We start from the raw sequence: 24,468 nt of genomic DNA, 5'->3' as shown, positions 1-24,468 counted from the left end.
TCTAAGGTTCTGGAAGAGCCAGCTCCAGCACATCACTCTACCCATCTACAAATGAAGAAACTGAAGAGCGTACAACTGGGCACTCACAGGCAGTGAGATGAACCAATCAAGTGACATTTCTGAGCAATCTCTCATTTGGTCTTCCCATTTCATTTCACTTGGTTTTATTGTCTGAGTGTTAGTCAAATAGAGACAATATTGGGTTAATATAGAAGGTTTATTTTATTTTATTTTAGTGCAAGACATTCAATTTTTTTCTTAAATCAGCTACACTGATGAATGCAAATTCCAATTAAAGGTGGATTGAGTGGGTAGGATTGACTCGGTAAAAGTTTCACTTTTCAGTGCTTATTGAGCAAAATCAATGAAGATATAGAGAAAAGAGAATTAGGAAATGTAAGAGAGTTCTGGTAAAGAGATATAACTCTAAAGATAAAATTACTTCTCTTTCTGAATCCACATTTATTATACCTCTTCTGTCTTTCCAATTCTCCCATCCTTATTAACTAGTTTCTAGCTTTCAAGTACAGACTTTTTATGTTTAATACTGTAGTTCTACAAATGTGTAAATTCAATAAACACATATCTATATTTCCTTGCAAAATGAATTTTTTAATAAGATTTTTTCAAGAAATTGCATTGGAAATCCCAAACAAACCAATTACAAACGAGCAATGAAAAACAAACTTAATGAATGCCAAAATGAAAAGTGTTTCTGATTTTCAAAAATATCTATTTTTAATTAATGTGATTTATACACTAACCACTCTCTCCATTACATAATAGTAAACATGATGAAGAGTTGGCAAGAGTTCACAACATTTCAAATACAGCAATAGCTTTCCATTGTTCATCCATTTTTCTGGCATACATTTAACATTTCTTTAGAAGCTCCATTAAATATGCAAACTCTTCTTTTGTCCTTGTCAATATAATTTCTGATCTATCTAACAAAACCCAGTAGATGGATACTTCTCTAGGAGTTGTGAATGATATTGCCCAATAATTTCACACACACACACACACACACACACACACACACACAAGCCCCATAAAGCTTTATCCCAAATTATCAGTAAATTTAGCATCTTATAAACTAAACTCCTGAAAAATATTTGGAATTGAAATATACAAGGTGATATTTACTCACCAAGAGCTTTTTTTTATTATTATTGTTTGAAGTATTACAAATAGTAGTACATATGTCTCCTTTTTCCCCCCATTGACCTCCCCCCGGTCTCCCCTACCCCCCAGTACATGCCCTCACCTGCCTCCCCACCAGTGTCTTGTATTCATTGGTTATGCTTATATGCATGCATACAAGTCCTTTGGTTGATCTCTTACAGCCCCCCGCCCCCGAACCTCCCCTGCCTTCCCACTGTAGTTTGACAGTCTGTTCAATGCTTCTTTGCCTCTGTATCTATTTTCCCCCCATTTTTTTCCTTTAAAAAATCTTGCCTCTGCAGACTAGAAATAAATATATAATAATAAAAAATGTTTGAGTCCCAATTTCAATGTCCAAAATTTTCCCCATTGATTTTAGAGAGGGGAAGGGAGAGGGGAAGGGAGTGGGGAGGGGGGAGAGAGAGAAAAACCTTAATGTGACTGTGACAGAGATACAACAATTGGTTGCCTCCCAAATGCACCCCAACCAGGGATGGGGATTGGACCTGCAACCCAGGTACATGCCCTTGACCAGGAATTGAACCTGTGACCATCAGGTACACAGGCCTATTTAGAAACCACTTAGAAACACAGGCCAGGGACTCACAAATATTTTTGAAATATTATGAGTCTAGAAAAATTAAATTTGGAGATAGTGTTTTCTCTCATAATATTTTGGTTTCTGTTAGCCAAACTAAAAATTTTAACTGCACCTAATTAATTGATTTGCAAATTTTATTTCTAAATATCCATCACATATTCATATACTGTGTACATACACAATGGTTTACATTTTCTGTAATTGCATGTCTTTTATTATTTGAATGCTCCCTATCTCTTCCAATTTTATTGCTTATGCCTAAAATGATTCATTTGCCTACTATTCCTCATCCCCCTTTGCATAAATTATATTCCCCATTCTTTCAAAGATAGCTTACAGCTAATTTTTGTTAAATTATTTTTTTGTTTTTCATTGCCATTTTTTCACAATTCTTTAATAATACATCATGGTTTTGCAATGGTCTAAAATATTTTGGTACACATTTGTTCTCACACTGTCTAATTCTTGCAGGTTTCAGAAATCAGTGCTGGTACTATTTTCTTTAAAATCCTCTCAGATCTACTCTGTAGTTATTTGGGTGTCCATCTTATACATTCATATATGATTGTGTGTAAGGTTATCACTTATTTTACTTTAGGAAATATAATTTTCCACTAACTTAACCATCTCCCCATTATACAGAGAGCTTCTGGAAGGAAGGGATTAAAATTGTTTATCCTTTTAATGCAATACAAAATACTGATATAGACTTTCTTGCATTTACACTTCAATAAAACTAGCAATCAATGCAACATTATTTACTGAATGATGTAATTTATTTTCTCTAGTATTTGTTAATGTGATATATTTCTTATGAACAAAATGTTTTATTTCTATGGTTTTTGGTTTTGCTTATAATCTGTTTAACTATTCTAAAGAAATGTTTTACAAGTCCAATTTATTTTCCTATATGAACACACTAAGACCATTGGTAAGGCAAATATGAAATACAGAAATTTAAAACATTTAAAACAAATGGTGACTTTATGATGCCTTCACCTCTATGATTAAAAATTGCCCACCTGTCAGAAATCTATGTACAGGGTGGGGCAAAGTAGATTTGCAGTTGTGAGTGTGCAAAGCACAGATTTTATTCTTGTATTATTATTAATTAAGTATTGTATTATTTTCCATATGAACAACTGTAGGCCTACTTTTGTCCCACACTGCATTACAGTTTTTACCTGGTTAGATTTCATGTTCTCCTTATATTTTTGTTCATTCTCTTTCCTGGATTTCCTTGAATCTAAAATGTAAAGAGAGTCATGTCTTCTATAATCTGCCTAATTTTATCCATGCCTCAGACTGCACTTATCACTTCTATGTTTATGTCCCCAGAAATTTTTCTTTTACTCAGAGTTCTCTTTGGGGATCCCTCTATTTTCAATCATCTCCTGCTCATCTCTACTCAAATGTCATCATAGCAGCTGAGAAACCACCTTTCTACTCAAATTTTTTTCTTCACAGGCTCTTTATCTCACATATCTCTGAATTCCATATCTGACTAAGTCCATTCCATTCTGCTACTGAAACATTACTCAAATCTGTCTCTATGTATCTCCTCCAAACAACTGCCCTGGGTTTGTGTAACATTTACACTCTACTTCAGCCTTTACCAAGTTATCAAAGTTACTTTCCTAAGATACTGATATAAGATATTGCCCCTGTATTCAAAACCACACAGAGATACATAAATGCATGTTTATATTTCAGAGTTGCGGCAGTCCCTTTTTTTATTATTAAATTCTTACTGTATATTTCTTTTCAAATTATATGTTATTCATAAATATTTTCTTAACTAGAGGCCCGGTGGATGAAATTCGTGCACTCGGGGGTTCCTCAGCCAGGTCTGCACCATCTCACAGTTCAGGAGCTCTCATGGGGTGTCCTACTGACACCACATGGGGAGCGGGCCTAAGCCAGCAGTCGGACATCCTTAACGCTGCAGCGAAGGTGGGAGAGGCTCCGGCCACTGCCACTGCGCTTGCCAGCTGTGAGCCCGGCTCAGGGCATCTGGCTGAGTGGCACTCCCCCTGTGGGAGCGCACTGACCACCAGGGGGCAGCTCCTGCATTGAGCATCTGCCCCCCTGGTGGTCAGAGCACGTCACAGAAACTGGTTGTTCTGCCGTTTGGGTTGATTCACCTATTAGCCTCTTACTATATAGGATGATCCCAGTCAGATCTAATTACCATATCCTATTTATGGCAATAATTATTTTGATCATATTTCTATTTTGGAGTATTATTGCAGTTGTAATATAGATATTACATGTATGTAGATATTTGTCTTATAGTTTGCCTTGTATATATAATATATAAAAGATGCAGGCATTTTTAATGGACTATAATGTAATTTTCATAGACTGCAAAGATAATAAAATAAATATGCTTTCAAATAATACTAGGAAAATTATATTAACAATCAGTATATATTTTTTAGTCTGAGTAAATTGCTTCATTTCACTTAATCATTTTTTATATTCATTATAAAATTAATATACAGCAGAAAAAGACCAAGTGGGAAAAGTGTGGATATTTTGCTTTATGTGAATTAAGCACATCACTTAATTGATTTGATTTCATAATGCATAATTTAGATCAGCTTGTTAGACAGTCATTTAAAATTCAAATATTGGAAACAGTCAACATGCTTATTTTAACAGATGGAGACCTGCTACAGATATCTTTTACTAGAGTAGATGGCAGCTTCATAACTCTATGGAATAGATTTTTCAAAGAAAATATTTTGCCTTCATATGACTGACCTGAGCTCTTTTAACATGCCAGGAATTATTTATATTTATGAAACAGTATTACTGCCTTTTTTATGGACAGTTTTCTGGGATATGTGCAGGATTTTTTTGGCTAAACACAGTCCTCAAAAACTGCCTTCTAAGAAGGAGAGTGATCAAATGTTAGAGGTCAGAAGTTCCTGCATAAAATTAGGTCTTGGTTTTCTCACCTAGTTGCCATGTGATCTTGGGAAAGTTTCTTAAGATTTTTTAATCAGATAGCCTTGCTGTTTTATTTCTAAAATTGAGCTAGTGCTATACTTTCATAATAACAATTAAATGGAAACATGTATGCAAGGCACTTTGCATAGTGCAGGACACATAGTAATGTATGAGTCGATATCATTGTCACCCTGAGCTTATCAAATGTGTAGGAAGCTCTGATATCTCACAAACTATCTATTTTACAACAATAAAATAGCAAATGATTTATATTTGAATGATACAAATAAATATGCTTTTTATTTTTATCTCTAACAGATTTATAGAAAAAATGAATGTAATAGGTGTTTAATAATGTCACATATATGTAAATGTACACACAAAAATCCTAAAATATGATTAATAAATTTTAAAAAAATTATCTGGTGCCTTTAAAGCAATGAAAAATGTAATTCATGATGTTCCTCTGAAGGAAGATTTTTTTTTTCAGCATAATTGCTTAACAGGCATGAACAAATATAGCTAGTTATTATTTATGGATGGAATATATGTTACCTTGACTTTTACATTCAAAAGGCCATTATTTCAGTTTGTAATTTTATGCCATATATGCAGTTTAATTACTCCCCGTGAGAAATATTCCTGCAAAAAGAACATTGGCTTCTAAAGAGATGGCTTTCTGTTTATAAATGGATTCTGTCTTTTCCCCTGAAGGATGTAATTCAAAATGACAGCACAGTAAAAAGGGCTTGACACAAAGGCATGTAACATTTCAAGGGGATTAATTTTTTATTCATGCAAAATGTGAACGCTTCCTTTCTTCTCATGATTTAAAAATATCTCTCACCTGTTAAAGTTCAGACTACAGTTCAAATATGCATGTAACACAAGCAGAAAATAATTGATCACAGGGATCTACTTGGTATATATATTCTGCCCTCTCTCTGTTTATGGTGACAATTCAACATATGCCATGCGACTCTTTTGCAGCTGTGTTCTAACGAATGGTTTTAGAGCAACAGGTAAAAGAAAGTAACAACTTTTTGATTTTCATATTAAGTCAAGTTAGAAGGAATACAACGTTCCACCAGGCCTGCTGCCTTTTCCAGATTCCCTTTCACTAGGTGAGACTTGGAAGTGACCTTCCTGCTTCAGGGGGGGGCCTTTGAGCTCCATCCTGGTTTCCTGAGCATACTAGTCCCTCTCTTCTTGAGACCGTTTCATTTCCCTGCACCCAGGGCCTTCCCGGACTTTGACAAGCCGCCCTTCATCCATACCCGCAGGAGTTCTATCCTTTCATTAGCTGAGTTTCATATTCCTCATCTGAAAAAAAGCTTCACTATCCTCCTTGAGAATAAGAATACTGACACTCTCTAGTCAGACGTCTTCTATTTCCTATACTCTAGATGGAACATATTTTATATGCACAAAACTCAAAAGAGGACCCAGGTTCCCAATGCCACTTTGTATCAAAAGCAGAGTTACCTCCTAAACCTGTGGTCGGCAAACTGCGGCTCGCGAGCCACATGCGGCTCTTTGGCCCCTTGAGTGTGGCTCTTCCACAAAATACCATGGCCTGGGCGTCTATTTTGAAGAAGTGGCATTAGAAGAAATTTAAGTTTAAAAAATTTGGCTCTCAAAAGAAATTTCAATCATTGTACTGTTGACATTTGGCTCTATTGACTAATGAGTTTGCCGACCACTGGCCTAAACCATCTTCCTCAATTAGCTATTACAGCTGGACATATATATGCAGTAGGAAAAAACAACAGCTATGCTTGCTGGTTTGGGAACATATTCTTTATTATTCTTGTGTGCTAGATAATCAAATGCATATTTCTTTCTCCTTTTTAACATTTATTTATATTTTTCTGTTTCCCTTAATAGCAAAGTAAAGGAAAGTATTGCTCTAAGACTCTCTGTGTTGTTAACCATAACGAATGATATCCAGCCATTTTTCATTTATATGTTGCATTTGCTAAAGTGTGATGATTTCTTTCTTTTTTTAAAAAAATGTATTTTATTGATTTTTTACAGAGAGGAAGGGAGAGGGATAGAGAGTTAGAAACATCGATGAAAGAGAAACATTGATCAGCCACCTCCTGTACACCTCCTATTGGGGATGTGCCCGCAACCAAGGTACATGCCCTTGACCGGAATCGAACCTGGGACCTTTCAGTCCACAGGCCAATGCTCTATCCACTGAGCAAAACCAGTTAGGGCTAAAGTGTGATGATTTCTAATTGCCACTCATAACATTGACAATTAAAATTTATGATCACTGAGTAAATATATTTCCATAAAAATGGATAATAAACTTAAGGAAGTAGTAAAATATGGAAAACCACATAACTGAAGGAATAAAATGTCCATTTCATTAAATATTCTCAGTGTTACATAACTTTATTAGATGAACTTAAACTCTGCTTCAGAAGTCAGAAGAAGAGAATAATTTTCTGTTGTTTTTTGAAACTGTCCCTGCAAATGAGTACCTAGCGATTTGCTTGAGTTTCTTATTTAACCAGAAATAGAAACATGTAGTTTCTGTATCGGAAGTCCCAGGAACACTGAACTAATCCTTGAAAAAGTATCAGAAATTGAACAGGTACCAATGGCTGTTAAATGTAACACTGCAAAAGAAAACTAGATAAAACACAAGTGAGAAATATTCATTTTCAATGAGAAACTGAGTAACAGAGAAAATACATATATGAATCGTTTTTTTATCACCAAAACTATAGCAATGTTTACCTATTGCAAAACTAAAAAAAAAGTAGAATTAAAGTAATGTAAATAGCATCACTTTAATTTCTCTGATAAAAAAATGTATAAGAGGATGACTCAACACATAATCGCTAGAGAAGGCAGAGAATTCTTATGGTAATTAAATGATATAGCAAATAACATGGTGGCATATATGTGAAATATGTCTTAAATTACTTTGCAATTGTCAAGTGTATTACTTTTCAATTAATGAATTAGAGCAATATCCCAATCTGTTGTGAATATTTTACTTTCACAGAAATTGATAGCATAAGACTTATTTGTTCAAGTTTTGACTCATTTATGATATTTTCTATTAAAGTCACACTGTGCATGGGTCTAATGGAAAACAGAAAATCTGAAGTCATTTAATTTTTATCCTTTACGCTATGCTTATCAAAGACCAAAAGTATCTGAAAAATTATTGCAATTCCTGTAGTATTGGATGAAATGTAAGAGCATTTTTAAAAAGCTGCACTAATTTAAACTTAACAGGAAAGAACATACTTTTGGGAAATCGAGGTGGATTGTCATTGACATCGGTGAGGGTGATGTTGACTATTGTCGTTCCGGCTAACCCTCCCAGTTGTCCGCCCATGTCCTTGGCTTGGATGAGGACTTGGTATTGTTCTTTGACCTCCCTGTCCATGTTTGGCAAAGCTGTTCTAATAACACCTTAAGGGAAAAAAAATAACAAAAGATAAATAACACAAGTTGTAATTTCTAAAATAAAATAGTCCACAACAAGAAAATGATTCTACCTAGATTCACTAGCAAAGACACAACAACAAAAATTATGTGTCTTTTAAAAATTGAAACACCCAAAGTATGGTTAGGACATAAACATGTTATGGTGAGAGCCATATAATGAAATGTGTAGCACTGTGGAATATGGTTGAAGGATAATGCATCAGCTATAAAAGGTGGTCATTCATTAGTCAACCAGGTCAGTGGTTATTTATACAGAATGATCCTGTTTTTAAAAGAGAATGAAAACGTTCAGCAATTACAGATAAATATACTAAAAACATTAAGTGATAACACTGAGTGAGAGATTTCTAAAGATGACCATTTTCTTCTTCATTCTTAATTTTTTTTACGATAAATACATTACTATTTTTAACACACTAAGTATCTCCTTCATCTATTTTATTTTGTCTTTTAGAGATTCCTCTTAATTATTTTAGCCACTAGTTTTTTACTTAAATCTTATGAAACTTTGTCATTACAGAGACCTTGTCTCTCTTATCACCATTTAAAACAGTGCCTGCCATTTAGAAGGAATTCAGTTAGAATTGAAAGACTGGCTGAATAAATGAATGAATCTATAAATAATTAAATTTATGATCATGAATCATATAGTATATATACATATATACATATCCTATTTGTTTTCCGCTCTGTGCCCAAGTGTAGAATTAATTTCTATTTATATTTATTCATAGCGAAATAACTAAAACCTTCTGGATTTGTTGAAAATAACAAAATATAAATAAATTGTATGCCAAATTCCAATATACAGCCAATAGTTTTAGCAAAAGATTGCAGAGGATTTGTCTTAAACCCATGTGTCTTTGATAGTGTTGTTCCTTAAACAAAGTAGCATGTATGAGGACAAAGATAATATCAACTCTCAGACACAGACACAAAATACAACCTCTGAATCATAAGCTGAATATCAATCCCCATTTAATCTACTCTTTCCACTATCGACTTACCAAATGTTGTTTTGCTGCTAATTCAAATTTAACTACAATCTAAGATTTCTTCTAACCCTTGCCAGGAAATAGTTGCAAAAAAAGGCAAGCTCCATTTTTTGCTACTGCTGCTTTATTCATGCATTGGCACTGACTTTTATTCCAATCTGTTTTTCCTCTCTTCATCTCAGTTTTCTAATGTTTCATTTCCAAGTCTCTTAACTCAAAGTTTTCATCTCTTCCCCTCAATGGCCTGTCCTACATGCCTTAAGCTATATGACTTCTGCCTGCATTACGATGCTTATACTTTTAGATAAATGCCTGGGTTTTAATTCATATGCATGTTGTGTTGTCCTGTTGTTGATCAGATCTATCTTTACTCAATTCATTTTCAATATGAAAAATGTATATATATATATATTTACTCAATTCATTTCTAATATGAATATTTCCAATATGAAAATGTATAAATGTGTTATATACACACACACATATATATTAGGTTGCTATTAAAGAGAGCAAATAAGAATTAACAGACTTATTTAAGCCTAGATTTTTTTTCTGCTGATTTGTTACAATTGCCCTCATGACCTCAAACTGCCCGCCCTCCTGCTCCATCCTGAGTCTGGTAGGCGACCTCTCTGCTCCTTCCAGCCCCCCTTCCAGTGGAATGCTGCTCAACTGGAAGGCGTGTTAGAAGTTAGAGAGCAAACAGGGCCCTTCTTGTAGTTTCAAAGAAATATCATTGATGAGTATGATGTGCTTCTGCTCCCCACAACCATTCCCACTTAAAACCCCTGTCCCCGGGAAATAAAATACGGCATTGGTAGAATTTAGATTTTTAGAGTTGAATCTAGGGATTCAGGCAAAGTTCAATGTGAGAAGATCATCTTTAAACATTGTGGTCCATTGAATCTGCCTGAAGGAAAACAAACCTACTTTTCTAGAAGTTACTCTTCTTCTATATACACACTGCTTATTAACTGCTTAACATTTAAAGCCAAACAAACAGAAGTACATTGCATGGTCTTGAGCAGGGAGGATCGTTGCCAAGGACCGGGCTTAAGTGCTAGTGGAGTGTAACCAGCAGAAAGAAATGCTGCATTCTGTTCTTTCAGGTCCTAGGCCTCAGTTCATGAGCCCTTCTCTATTTTTCAATAGTTGTATATAAAGATACAGCGACAACCTTGTATAATAATAGCTGCAGCCTAAAAAGAAAACACACACACACACACACACACACACATGCATTTTATGGAACAATATTAGTACTTTGTAGGAGTGATACCACAAACTTTAATTAATCTGGAATACATCTTACTTATTGGGGGAAAAAAGAATAGGTAGGTAAGTATTCATTGGATCCTAGTAGGATTTGAGTGTGTTAAACCTGATGAACTTTCCAACATATATAATTAAGATGATAATTAGAGTAAAAACAAGAATGAGGAAAGTGGATTTTATTTCTGCCAAAATTAATGGAAATATATGGCTGAGGGAATTATAAACTTAAAAAATATATATATATCCAGGGATGCTAGTCTTCCAGGGGATATATTCACCATCTGCAATCACCACATGTTGTATACAAGATCCTTAATCTGGGTGGATATCAGCCTATTTTGTAAAAATGTGTTAAGTATGATGAAAACAAAGTGAGCTAAAAATAATGCCATACTACATATGAGAAAGAAAATATTACATGTGATAATCCAGGATATTTATATAAACTTTTCTTGAATTGAGGGTAGGACTGAGACATGTGACACTAGATTCAGTGAGCTTTTGTAGTAAAATATGCTTCATTCAGACACTGTTATTAGGTTTGAAGGTATAATAGCAAACACTCTTTCTTTTATTCCTCCAGACCCATTTCATACACTTTACTAGATCTCTATCTGTTTTCTGGCTTCTGGGTGCCGTAGGCCCGTGGTGGGCAAACAGGGGCTGGCGAGCCACATGCGGCTCTTTGGCCCCTTGAGTGTGGCTCTTCCACAAAATACCACGGCCTGGGCAAGTCTATTTTGACGAAGTGGCGTTAGAAGAAGTTTACGTTTAAAAAATTTGGCTCTCTAAAGAAATTTCAATCGTTGTACTGTTGATATTTGGCTCTGTTGACTAATGAGTTTGCCAACCACTGCCTTAGGCCAATTGTCAGGAGATGGGATGGTATAAAGGAGAATGAGGTTGGGTTTTTCTTTTCATGGAAACCCCCCTATTTCCTGTTACAGTCCCTCACCCCGCAATGTCTCCAGGCCCTTCTCATTCCTTCAGCCCCAGTGTGGCTACTGCATGTACTTGTATTCCTCTTCCAGATTCTGCCCTGTCCCCATGGTTTCCCTACAGTCTGCTCACACTTTAATAAAGAGCTCTCTTATTAAATGAATCTCAAATTGCCCAATAGGGTGCCATCTGTTTCCATCTGGGATAATAATTAATACAGTCTCTGTACAAGATTTTTGTGTGGAATGCACATCTAATGGCTATGTGTTCATGTGGGGTGGTGAGGAGGCCATAAAGAAGTACTTAAATAATTAAGCTAATTTCAGATGGTGATTAGTGCTATGAGGAAAAAGAAATCAAGTGCTGTTAAACATGGTGTCAGAAAATTACTCTCGGGCAAAGCTTTAGAGCTGCAATCTCAGAGAAGTAGAAAAAGCAGACCTGGAAATGACACAGGTTTGGGGTATCCCAGGGAGGCAGAGCAGGGGAGCACAGCCCTTCAGAGCACCCAGGGAGAGCCCAGATGGCCACAGCATCCTGCTAGGGGAAGGGTGGTATCAGAACAGACCACAGTGGGGGAAGGAAGTCACAGTGCTTTTCAAAGATAAATAAACTTTCTGGGAAGCATCTTGAAAATCAACAAGCAGAACTATATCAAATTAAACAGCCTCTTCCCAGCGAAGAATCAGTCAGCAAAATTAAAAAGCAATCTATAGAATGGGAGGAAATATTTGCACATCTATATTTGATAAGGGATTATTATCCAAAATAGGAAAGACTCATATAACTCAACAACAACAACAACAAACTGTTAAAAATGGGCAGAGGAACTAAATAAACCTTTTTGCAATGAAGTTATACAAATAGCCACATGCAAAGGTGCTTGACATCAATAACCATCATGGAAAGTCAAATCAAAAGCACACTAAGGTTTCCCAGGTGCAAGAATGGCTGTCATCATAAAGACAAGAGATAGTAAGTGTTGGAAGGAAGTTAAGAAGAAGAACCCTTGTACACTGTGGGTGGAGAAGAAAATTGGTGCAGCCATTATGAAAAACGGCATGGAGGTTCCTCAAAAAATTAAAATTAGAGCTACCTTATGGTCCACAATCCTACTTCTGGACATATATCTAGAGAAAATAAATACAGTAAAAATAAATAAAAACAGAAACTCGTAGAATATCTGTACCTCCATGTTCATTGCAGCATTATTCTCTATAGCAAAAATATAGAAATATCCTAAGTATCCATCTGTGGGTGACTGGATAAAGAAGACTGGATACATAGAATAGACTATTATTCAGTCATGAGAATCAAGGAAATCCTGTCATTTGAACAACATGATAAAACATTTGCTCATTACTTATCATCTGCTTTAGCATTCCCAGCAATTTAAAGCACATAATCTCACAAAGCTCTACTCTTATTTATGGATAAGTACTAACATCTTTTCTTATATAAAATGATTTTTTTTTCTTCCTGGAATTCATACCAGCCATTGATAGCCGATTTCTCAGACAGCACAGAACACGTCTAGTTCTTCTTGTACTTGACAGCTCTACAGCTTCCTAAAGGCATGTAGCACATCCCCCCAGAGCACTTTCCTCTCAAGGTCAAACATTCTCAGTTCTGTCTGCTGAAGTTCTATGACTTTTAAAATTAGGCAAGTGCAGTTCACACAGAGTTCTCACAAAGTGTGGCAATGGTTCTCACAAGGAAACCATTGTCTGCAGAACGTTTTTAGTCATGTAATTTTACCACAGATATGCAAAATATTTTAAAATAGGTAACATGTTGTTTCATCTTAATACTTGTCTATTCCCTTAACACATTTCCTTCCTTACATTTATCACCATCTATTGTTTTTCCTTTCTTGTTAAGTTCGTATTAGTCCTTGTATTAATGGGGTGGGAAGTAGTGATTGTTTTCGGGAGCAAATGCTCTTTTTTTGCTTGTGAAGAAAAACGTTACATCTCTCTCACCAACACCAACTGAGGTGTCTGAATCCTGTAAGACTTAACTCTGAATTAATATCAAAAGCATTTTCAAATAATAAACCATTCTTATGTATTTATACAGTTGCTATAAAATATAACTCAAAATATAAACTCTAGGCAATGCTTTTCTTTTAATATGGGCCTCAAAACACCAATACATTTTTATTTTTTCATTTTATTTTTCTTTATTAATTAAGGTATTACATATGTGTCCTTATCCCCTCATTGCCTCCCCCCACCACTTCCGTTCATGCCCTCACCCTCCTGGTGTCTGTGTCCATTGGTTATGCTTATATGCATGCATACAAGCCTTTGATTGATCTTTCCCCATTACCCCCACCTCCCCTACCTTCCCTCTGAGGTTTTAGCATCTGATCGATGCTTCTCTGACTCTGGATCTGTTTTTGTTCATCAGTTTACGTTGTTCATTATAATCCACAAATGAGTGAGATCATGTGATATTTATCTTTCTCTGACTAACTTATTTTGCTTCCAACACACTTTTAAAGTCCTGGAAAAATTATTATCAGTCAGGATATGGCAGAAGGTTTCATTTAGGACACAGCCTTAAAGATTATAATTCCTGAAATACAGGTGATAATCAAATTTAAAAAGCAAAAATCTCGAGAAAGAGTGATTTCTCTCAGCAACCTTTATCAGACTTCCCTGAACATAAGCTAGGAGAGGTTCTCAGAGCACAAACCATCAGAATTGTGAATAAAGGATAAAGGTGTGGGGAGTATCTTATGCATGGAACTCCATTCTCACTTAACTGTTTTCATATAAAATCTAGACATTCATGTTTAAATACATAAAATAAACACTCATAAATGCACATTATGTTTGACAGTGAACATGATATTGTCAAAAAGTACCGAAGATAGATGGTCATAATGGTTGCACAACAATGTCAATGTGCTTAATGCCATTGAATTGTACACTTAAAATGGCTAAGATGGTAATTTTATTATGTATATTTTGCCACAATAAAATTTTTAAAGTTCAGAGAAATGAAAAATTAAGTTTAGATAAATTATATCATAATGTTCTCCCAAGTTGGGGCTCAGATAATTTAGGAAAATACAATATATCACCACATGATACACATAGTAGCGGTAGCTAGTTATCCATGTAAGACTAGTTTTTGAAATCATTCAGGGAAAATTTTAAATAATTTAAAATAATCTTAAATATAATTTAAGACATAGGGTAAGTAATTCATAGTAATGTTTGTTTTCTTCAATTAAATAATTCTAAAATCAATTATATGGAGATATTTAGCATCCTGATTTCTTACACTAGGTAAAATATTACAATGTCTGTTGTTTGGTGTTTTATAAATTATGAACGTTCTTCTAATTAAATGTTAAGTGTAAAAATGTATGTCATATAGCATAACATGCTAATATAATACATATATAATAGGTTATAAAAATTAATTAAAAGTATACATGTTATTTAATATTTTATAGATTTATCTCTATTTGTGAGTTTAAAAACATTTTTAATGATATTTTGAGGCATATACATGAATATTTGAATACTAAATTAGAAAACAATTATTTCAGAGTTAATCCAAATAATGTTTGTCACACAACAGTGTCAATAAAGAAATCTTTAATTTTTTTTCTTATTTTAAATTTAAAATAAATGGTTATATTTATCTCTTCATAAATCTTAGGAACTAGAAGTTTAGATGAGAGTCTTTAAAAATTGTTTATAACTGTATTCTACACTCATATGTGGAAACTTTTAAGATAATAGTTTCTCATGCATTTTATTTAATAACAGCAAAAGGAATCATAAAAGAAAGCTATATGGCTGGAACAAATGGAGACTATTTCTGAGAAAGTGCAATTATGCTTGATTTTTTATTTACTCTTATTAACCACAAGGTGATAAATTTGACAAGAAGTCTTCTTAATGGTTTCTGTGCATGAAAAACTAGTTATCATTTTATTAATGAAGCGTTTCATCATCCACTCTTTTCCTGTCTAGTGGTCTGAGGTATTGTTAGTATCAAGACTTCTGTCTCCAGTGAAAATCAATGCTTCAAAAAATCTATTCCATAGTTTATGCCAGAATTGTTTCATCTTCAGTTCTAAATAATAATCATTATGTAAAAATACAAACACACAATTATAAGCCATATTATGAATATACTACTTTTCTATGATATAATATTTTCTAAAGACATTAGAGTTTATCTGAGGTTGGTAATTAACAAGTCAAGGGGAGTGCAAGTGTTTTGACTCATAAAATTTTATCTGTCTAATATTAATTTCACTTTAATAATTATATTTTTACCTATGCTTTCTGCTTAAGTTCATCTTTGTATGATTTTATCTTGTCTTTTCTTAAAGATAGATATTGGCTCCATCTATAGTTATGTCACCAATGTCAAGTCCTTCATCTTTCTGCTCCCACATTTAATCTGAGTACATAAACTCACCTAGTCTATCATCACTGCAAGCCAATAACTGTACTCTAATACCTCACCAATCTCTCACTGATTTTCTCTTTCCTCCATCCCCTCTGTCTCTAAGAAGCGCTTCTTAGAGCTTGAAAAGATCTAAGACGCATGTATTGTTCATACTTCTATTCCTATTAGATTACCCACTGTGGTACATTTGGAAAAGATAGGTAATAATATAAGAAAAACATAACCCATCATACTTCCGCCTGATAAAAGGATGTATAATATTTTATAACTTCCCTTCAATATTTGTTGATATATTTCTCCTATCCAGCATGTAAAACAGATTCTGTGAAGCATGGGGACCTCATTTTATTTAAAAACTAGAAGCCTGGTGCACGAAATTCGTGCACGGCGGGGGGTTGTCCCTCAACCCAGCCTGTACCCTCTCCAATCTGGGACTCCTGGAGGGATGTCCGACTGCCCGTTTAGGCCCGATCCCACCAGGATCGGGCCTAAACGGGCAGTCGGACATCCCTCTCACAATCCAGGACTGCTGGCTCCCAACTGCTTGCCTGCCTGCCTTCCTGATTGCCCTTAACCGCTTCTGCCTGCCAGCCTGATCACCCCCTAACCACTCCGCTGCCAGCCTGGTTGATGCTTAACTGCTCCCCTGCCAGCCTGTTTGCCCCCAACTTCCTCCTCTGCCAGCCTGGTCACCCCTACCTGCCCTCTCCTGCAGGGTTGATCACCTCCAATTGCCCTCCCTTGCAAGCCTGGTCCTTCTCAACTGCCCTCCCTTGTAGGCCTGGTCCCTCACAACTGCCCTCCCTTGCAGGCCGGGTGCCTCCCAACTGCCCTCCCCTGCTGGCCATCTTGTAGTGGCCATCTTGTGTCCACATGGGGGCAGCTATATTGTGTGTTGCAGTGATGATCAATCTGTATATTATTCTTTTATTAGATAAGATAGAGGCCTGGTGCACGGGTGGGGGCCAGCTGGTTTGCCCTGAAGGGTGTCCCGGATCAGGGTGGGGTTCTCTTGGGGCGTGGGGTGGCCTGAGCGAGGGGCCTGTGGTGGTTTGCAGGCGGGCCACGCCCCCTGGCAACCTAAGCGGAGGCCCTGGTATCTGGGATTTATTTTCCTTCTATAATTGAAACTTTGTAGCCTGGAGCGGAACCAAGCCTGCTGTTCCCTCCGGGGCGGCAGCCATCTCTGTGGCAGTTAATTCACCTTCTACAGTTGAAACTTTGTAGCCTTAAGCGGGTGGGCCCGGCCAGGGTGTGCTTTAAAGCTTTGCTTTGCGCCGGCAACCCTGGCCTGCTCTCTCAAGCTCCATTCTGTTGCCATTTGTTTGAATTTGTTTACCTTCTATAATTGAAACTTTGTAGCTTGAGTGGAGGCTTAGGCCTGCAACGGCTATGGAAAGCTTGGCTTGCTCTGTTACCTGGGAAACCTTGCTCTCTGTGGCTGTAGCCATCTTGGTTTGGGTTAATTTGCATACTCGCCCTGATTGGCTGGTGGGCGTGGCTTGGCTGGTGGGCGTGGCTTATGTAGCGGAGTGATGGTTAATTTGCATATTACCATTTTATTAGAGAAGATGAATACAAAATATTTCTGTCTACCCTTCTTCCCTTTCTAGACTTCCCATAGATTCTTATATATTTGCTTTTGAAAACAATTTAAATGGCTTGACTTAAAAATGAGACTGGTTTTAAAAACATAGACTAGTTTGGTGTTTCCAGTTTTCCAACCCTATCTTTTCCCTACTAGAAGCATAAAACTTTATTAATCCAAGTCCATCATCCATAACCTCTGATGAAAATAGCAATAGAAGCTCCATGATCTTACCATATCATATGTCAACAAGGCCCAAAACTGAACATGACTGAACCCAACCAAGAAAACCTGAAATAAAGGCCTGTTTTAGCCAGGAGAATAGAAAAATAAAAGAAAGCAAGGACTTTTGAAAATTTAAAGTTAAGTCATACAGAGAATTCTAACTAGCAAATGTGGAGTTGACACACATATGCAAAAAGATTTATATTTACACAAAGGTCAATTCAAAGGAAATAGTTCTGCAACAGTGAGGTAAGATCCTATCTTCCTTTGCTTAATTGCAGTGCATGCAAACTTTATTGTAGTATTAGAATAGGCAACTTCCCATGCCAAGATTTAATGAAAGTTTAAATATTTGAAGGCGTGGTGGTAATGTTGTTTCTAATAAAAAATTTACCTGTCTTGGGATCAATAGAGAAATAAGGTTGTCCCTGAAGAATGCTGTAAACGACTCTAGCACTGTTTCCATAGGTTGGGTCATCTGCATCCGTGGCCTTGACCTGGAGCACATATGCACCTGGAAAATAAGAAGATATGACTCTAGCATCTTTATTTCACTGAGATCAAGGCCATGTAAGTTATCTGCTGGACTACTTTTTAGGGGAAATTGGCATTACTCTGTGAGCATATGATGTCACTGAGAATAATTTAACCATTATAACCAAAATGCTAGGCAACAATATAGTTTGTACAAATGATACATGCTTTAAATATCAATTTTAAAAGCTGTGTCCATTTCCAGTAGCTAGATCATTGAACTAAAAGTCATCACGATAATTTTATTGATTTGTACACCATAGAAGACATGCCACTGCTTACATTAGCTCTTCTGCTTAATACGGATGCTTTAATTTCATGATTAGGATATCAATAGAAAAGCTAAAAGGTTTAAAGGCTTATTGAACTTTCAAGGGTGTAAGTAATTTGCTATTGCAATTTAAAAATCAACAATTACATACCAGCATTAGGAAACCTTTAATTAGGATAATATTTGAGAAATTGAGGAACCCAAAATAATTGCAAACATAACTGTGAGACCACCTCTATGTCTCTAGACTGCATTAACCCAAAGGCTCATTGACATAGAACATTAAAGACAATCCTAATTATCTGTAGCAATTCTCTTTTTTTTTTTTTTTTTTTGACACTTGGTCATATTACTTATGTACTAAGAGAAATTGAAGGAAGTATTTTTTTTAGTCTTATATATTCAATAGAGGCCCAGTGCATGAATTCGTGCACTGGTGAGGTCCAGTTGGCCTGCCCCAATGGGGGCTGAACAGGGGCCAGGCCAGCCAGGGCGAGGGGCTGTGGTTGTTCCTGTTGTTCCAGTCATTCTGCCATTCGGTCGCTGGGCTCTTATTATATAGGATAGTCATAGTTGAGTCTTTAAAAACTTTTTTTTGACTTTTTATTAAGTATAGTTGTATACAAACTTATATTGGTTACTAGAGGCCTGGTGCATGAAAATTCATGCACTGGAGGGGGAATCCCTCAGCCCGACCTGCCCCCTCTCACAGTCTGGGAGCCCTCAGGTGTGGGAGGCGACCTGGCAATCAGGGGAAGGCGACGCCCCATCACACCTCTGCTGCTACCATTGCTGGCAGCACAAAGCCCTGGTTACCTGTGCCTTGGGCTGGCCCTGGGTAGCCAGGTAGCCACCATACAAGACTTGCCTGTACTTCGGGCCAGCCCTGGGTGGCTGGGCAGCTACCATCCGAGGCTTGCCTGCACCTCGGGTCGGCCTTGGGCAGCTGGGTGGCTGAGGGAACTTGAGGACTCCGGAGGCAGGCAGGCCTGGCCTTGCCGCGCACCTGCCGCCCTGGCGGGGCTGAGGGGACTAGGTGCTGCCATCTTGTGGCTGTGGGTGGGGCAGTCAATTAGCATATTCCCTCTTTATTGGCTGTGGGCACCACCATCTTTAAGGGTGGGGTAGTCAATTAGCATATTCCCTCCTTATTGGCTGTGGGCACCACCATCTTTGAGGGTGGGGCAGTCAATTAGCATATTCCCTCTTTATTGGCTGTGGGCACCACCATCTTTAAGGGTGGGGTAGTCAATTAGCATATTCCCTCCTTATTGGCTGTGGGCACCACCATCTTTGCGATGGTGTGAGGGTCAATTAGCATATCCCCTCTTTATTAGATAGGATTTCAGTTTCAAGTGCACAGAATAGTTGTTTGGCATTTTATACCTTACCATTTGATCACTTCACTAAATCTAGTAATCATGTGTCACCTTGTAAACTTATCACGATATTATCCATCCCTTCCCTTCTGGTAACCATCCCTTTGGTCTCTGCCTCCTACAACTTTTTAAGTGAGTACCTCTTCTTAATGTCCTGTTCAATGCTACTATTCTGACTTGAGAATGAAGTAAAAACAAAAAATATCAAACTAGAAATAAATTAATTAATATGTTGCTAATGAAGGACGGAAATCTCTACTAAGTTTAAGGAGTAATATGTGCAGCCCAAGTTATACAACCTATACAACCGGCAGCACCCCTTTTACCTCTTGGAGGAGTCAAAAGTAACTGCTCAGTTTGGGGAATATAAAATTGCTACTTTCCTTTCAGTTACTCACTTAGGCTTTTTTAAATTTGAAACAAAGTCCAAATTTTACAGTCAAATTATTGAAGTGCAGTGATGTTAAAGTATTCATTGATTCATTCATTTCTTCTTTCAATAAACAAGTGTTCAGTGGTACACACCATGGTACTATTCCGAACATAAAATAAAATATATGTTACGTTATTACTTACTCTGTCAAATGCCATGTCCAGCATGACAATTTTAGTTTCTACTCTTTTTTTTTTTGGGGGGGGGAGGTACATCTTGAGTAGTAAATCAACAAATTTGCTAGAAATACATGGAAAATATAAGTGGATTAAAGTGCATCAATGGTCTGTGTAAAATCATTTTTTAATTTCCCAGATGTATATAGATATTCTATTTTCTTTTTTGCTTTTCTTTAAAAAAATTACCTTTATTGTTGAAAGTATTACATATGTCCTCATTTCCCCCCCTTTGATCCCTTCTAGCCCACACCCCCCCCTCCCCAGGCTTACCCATACAAGCATACAAGTTCTATATTTAATCTATTCAAACCCACCCACCCACGCCTTTCCTCTGAGATTCAACAGTCTGTTCCACGCTTAAATGTCTCTCGATCTATTTTGATATTCTATTAGTTGAATATATTATTTGCCTTTTCTCATCCCCACCACTATCTCAACTGGCTTACATCCCCACTTATAGTTGCAAGGCTGAAAAGCAGCCTAACTTGCTTTTTCCTCCACGTCTTTGTACATAGGGGCATCAGAGTCATTGTCCCATAGCACAAAATCAATCACGGTACTCTCCTTCATTTTTTTAAAAAAAATTAAACATCTAATGGGTTTCTATTCCTATTAAAAGAAAAATAATCTAAACCCATTGACATGCTATGGATAGCATGGCATGAATGGGTTTCAATATCCCTCCCAGAGTAGTTTCCAACTGTGCTGCCAGGGACCTTGTGCAGGGACCACACAGACTTATTGACTGTTTATTTGAGACCCTTTCATTCCTCTGTGCTCTAGCCCAAGTGACCCTGTTACCTGGAGGACATTCACCTCCACTAGCTGGAGAAATCCTACTCGCCCTTGATGTCCCAGCTCCACTGTCTTTTCTAGGAATACTAGTTTTTTCTGCGAGAAGTAGAGATATTTTTTCCACCCTTCTGTACTCTTGTGAATGATAAAACCATTTACCTCAATAGTCCTTCCACATTCACTCTTTGTACATGTGGTGTCTATCATGAAGTAAGCCCCAAACAAATGTTTATCGGTTTGATACTTACAGTACTCATATATACACACAACGGACACAAATACTGTACACACAATACTCTAAATGGGTGATCCAGCAGCTAGTTATGGCCTTTACAGGATTTTAAAACACTAAATTGGGAGTTTAACTTGTCTTGAATTTCAAATGAATCGATGTTCTCACTTCAGAAAGCAGAACCAAAAATGAGTGACATTGCATTTAAAAAACCCCGTAAGTAAGACATAGCCACAATATGCAATGTAAACCCAGGGGGATTTAATATAAATATCTTTGTGAATAACATTAACCCTTCACACCGATGAATAAACAGGAAAAGAGAGAGGAATTTCACATGGCATATCATTTCCTACTTGCTTTTACTTTATGTATACATTGCATTATAAACAAGAAATAATACACTTGGAGTTAGGTAGAGAATCATAAATACATAGAAATTGCTTCTCAAACAGAATTTGAAAATATATGTACATATTATTACATGAAAAAGGCATCAACAGCAGAGAAATGTAAAGCAGAAAGGTTTTTAGAGCCAAGCCAGATAGTGTGTGTGTGTGTGTGTGTGTGCATGTTTGAGATTCCACAAAGTTATTGGAGGTCTGCTGAAGCAGAATTTAATTATAAAGTAAAACTGAGCATAGATGCACAGCAGTGAGTTTAGTATTTGACGTAACCGGGTCCTTTAATCCACTTCACAGTAGATTTCACCGCCCTGCCCACTTGGCTCTCCCTTCTGAGGACTCTCTTACTGTGTTTGCCCCTGGAAGCTGTAAATGATGCCGCGGACTTCTTTATCTCCCACAAGGGCTGCATATACGGCATCTACAAGGACGAAGAATACCAATTCCTGAGCCCCCACCAGAAAGCCTAATTTCATTGTTCTGGGTGTGCCAAGTGTCAGAACTTTTTACAATCTTGGCAGAGAAGTCTAGTGAGTACCCAGGTCTGAGAAGCTCAGCCCCATATAATTTCTCTAGAAACTTCCTTCAACAGAAGAGGTTGCATTGCTTGCCATTGTGAAAGCCATCTTTGTTTCTGGAGTCCTAGTGCCTAGGTTTGAATCCTACATGGACCAGTAGCCAACTGTGTGACCTCAAGCTAATTAGTTAACCTCTCTGTTTTAGATTCTCCATAAGCAAAAGAAAGCAAAAAAAAAATAGTATCCATTTTCAGCAGTATTAAATTAGTTAATATTTTTAAGGAAAGTATGCGTTTTCCACGTAGTATGTGCTATTAAAGTGTATGTAAATAAAATAAATACATACGAACTCACTTTCTCTTCTCCTGCACCACACATAGGGTGACAACTCCCAAATGTGTAACACTAGCATGATTCCTATCCTCAAGTCCCACCCCTTGATGTTCTTATACTGATGTAGAATTTATTGTCCATATGTTAGAAAATGCAATTTTGAGAATACTTATTTAAAATGTATCAAAATGCAAATGAGACTAGGATGGTTGGATCACTTCGTTAGCGACTCAAGAAAGAAGAGTTTGTATACTTGTTAAATCTGTCTGAAATAACCAGAACTTTTAATGATTAGAAAGGACTTATGTCATAACAATCTCCCAGAGTAGCAGTAATGCCCCTTCAAATGTACTTCTAGGATCAGAGCAGGAAATTTGGTTTCTGTCTGAACCCAATTCCGACCCTGCTCAGCCTGGCCTCACAGTGTCCCCCAGCAACCCTAATGCTGTGACAACAACTTATGATTTGTTATTCAGCCCAAGAACCCAAAAGCACTCTAAGGTTATAAAATCCCATCCTAGCTGTGTCCTAAAAATTTTAAACTATACATATTTATACCTTGTGAGTCAACTGTACTTTGATGGATAAGTGAATCCATTTTTATGAGCCTTTTATCTCTCCTTTGTGTGCCAAGAATTCTATACCAGGAACATCAGTACAAATGCTAATGTCTGCTCTCAGTGACACCTACTGAATTCCGATTTCCAGTGATGGTACAAGTTGCCTCCTTTGTGCCGAGTGTCATTTGAAAATTATTTTCACAGGAAATTCCATAAAATTCATGATGAAAGATACTGGTTTGGAATTCATTCACTCAGTGGCTCTAAGCTATAACTCAGTAAACTTTGCTTTTTTTTTTTCTTTTCCTGTGCAGTGTTGTATTCTTGAAGAATAAATAAAACCAATCTGATTCAAATGCCTTTAAGCAAGGTGTTAAGGATGGTTAATGTGATTAATTAGCTTATCGAATACACACCATACACGAATAAACTTAATTGTCTTTATTTGATTGGATGATTCTGCCATGTTAAGGGTAAGAAAGATCTTTCTACCTATTAATCAAGCCATGAATCCATGCATCCATTCATTCATTCATCTATCCCATGTATCCATCATTTCTCTCTCACTCTATTTCCATTATCTATCTGTCTATCTAGTTTTAATGGAGGGAAAAATACAAATGTGTGTGTGTGTGTGTGTGTGTAAACCATAAGTCAGAATTACTGAATTGTAGAACCAGCTCTGTAATGAAATATATGATCTTTTGCAAGTTATTTTAATTCTGTAAAGATAATGTGATTTCAGTGGATGGTGTAGTGATTGCCCAAAATTAATCCCACCTATGGTTAAAAAGTGTTTATACACTGAGTGGCCAGATTATTATGATCTCTGAACGCATAATAATCTGGCCACTCAGTATATATATATTAGAGGCCCAGTGCATGAATTCGTGCCTGGGTGGGGTCCGGCCAGCCTGGCCAGGGGGAGGGGACATGGGCGGTTGGCTGGCCTGCCTGCTGGTCGAACTCCTGGTCAAAGGGACAATTTGCATATTAGCCTTTTATTATATAGGATATACACTGAGTGTCCAGATTATTATGCGTTCAGAGATCATAATAATCTGGCCAGTCAGTGTATACCTATTCATATGTCACTATGTTCCTCATACTTCCTTACATGTTAGATGCAGCTTAATTCTTTTGAAGTCTAAACTAACTCAAGTCTAAACTAACA

At 36.7% G+C, this 24,468-nt stretch overlaps 1 protein-coding gene across 2 annotated transcripts in view; it reads right to left on the bottom strand.

Moving 5' to 3' along the window:
• CDH12 (cadherin 12) overlaps positions 1-24,468 on the bottom strand; it is a gene marked incomplete at both ends in the record, with an annotated part of 182,429 nt that overhangs the window by 46,184 nt on the left and 111,777 nt on the right. The window contains 2 exons of one of the 2 annotated variants that reach the window (XM_079761392.1): positions 7,991-8,158; positions 18,051-18,170. In XM_079761392.1, coding sequence (XP_079617518.1) covers positions 7,991-8,158; positions 18,051-18,170 — 288 coding nt within the window. The remainder of the gene's footprint in view (positions 1-7,990; positions 8,159-18,050; positions 18,171-24,468) is intronic. The other variant, XM_079761393.1, reaches the window with a different exon arrangement.

This window comes from Cnephaeus nilssonii, assembly GCF_951640355.1.
Source record: "Cnephaeus nilssonii genome assembly, chromosome: 2".
In the NCBI taxonomy this organism is placed as follows: Eukaryota; Metazoa; Chordata; class Mammalia; order Chiroptera; family Vespertilionidae; genus Cnephaeus; species Cnephaeus nilssonii.
This window is presented reverse-complemented; position numbering and strand designations above follow the sequence as displayed.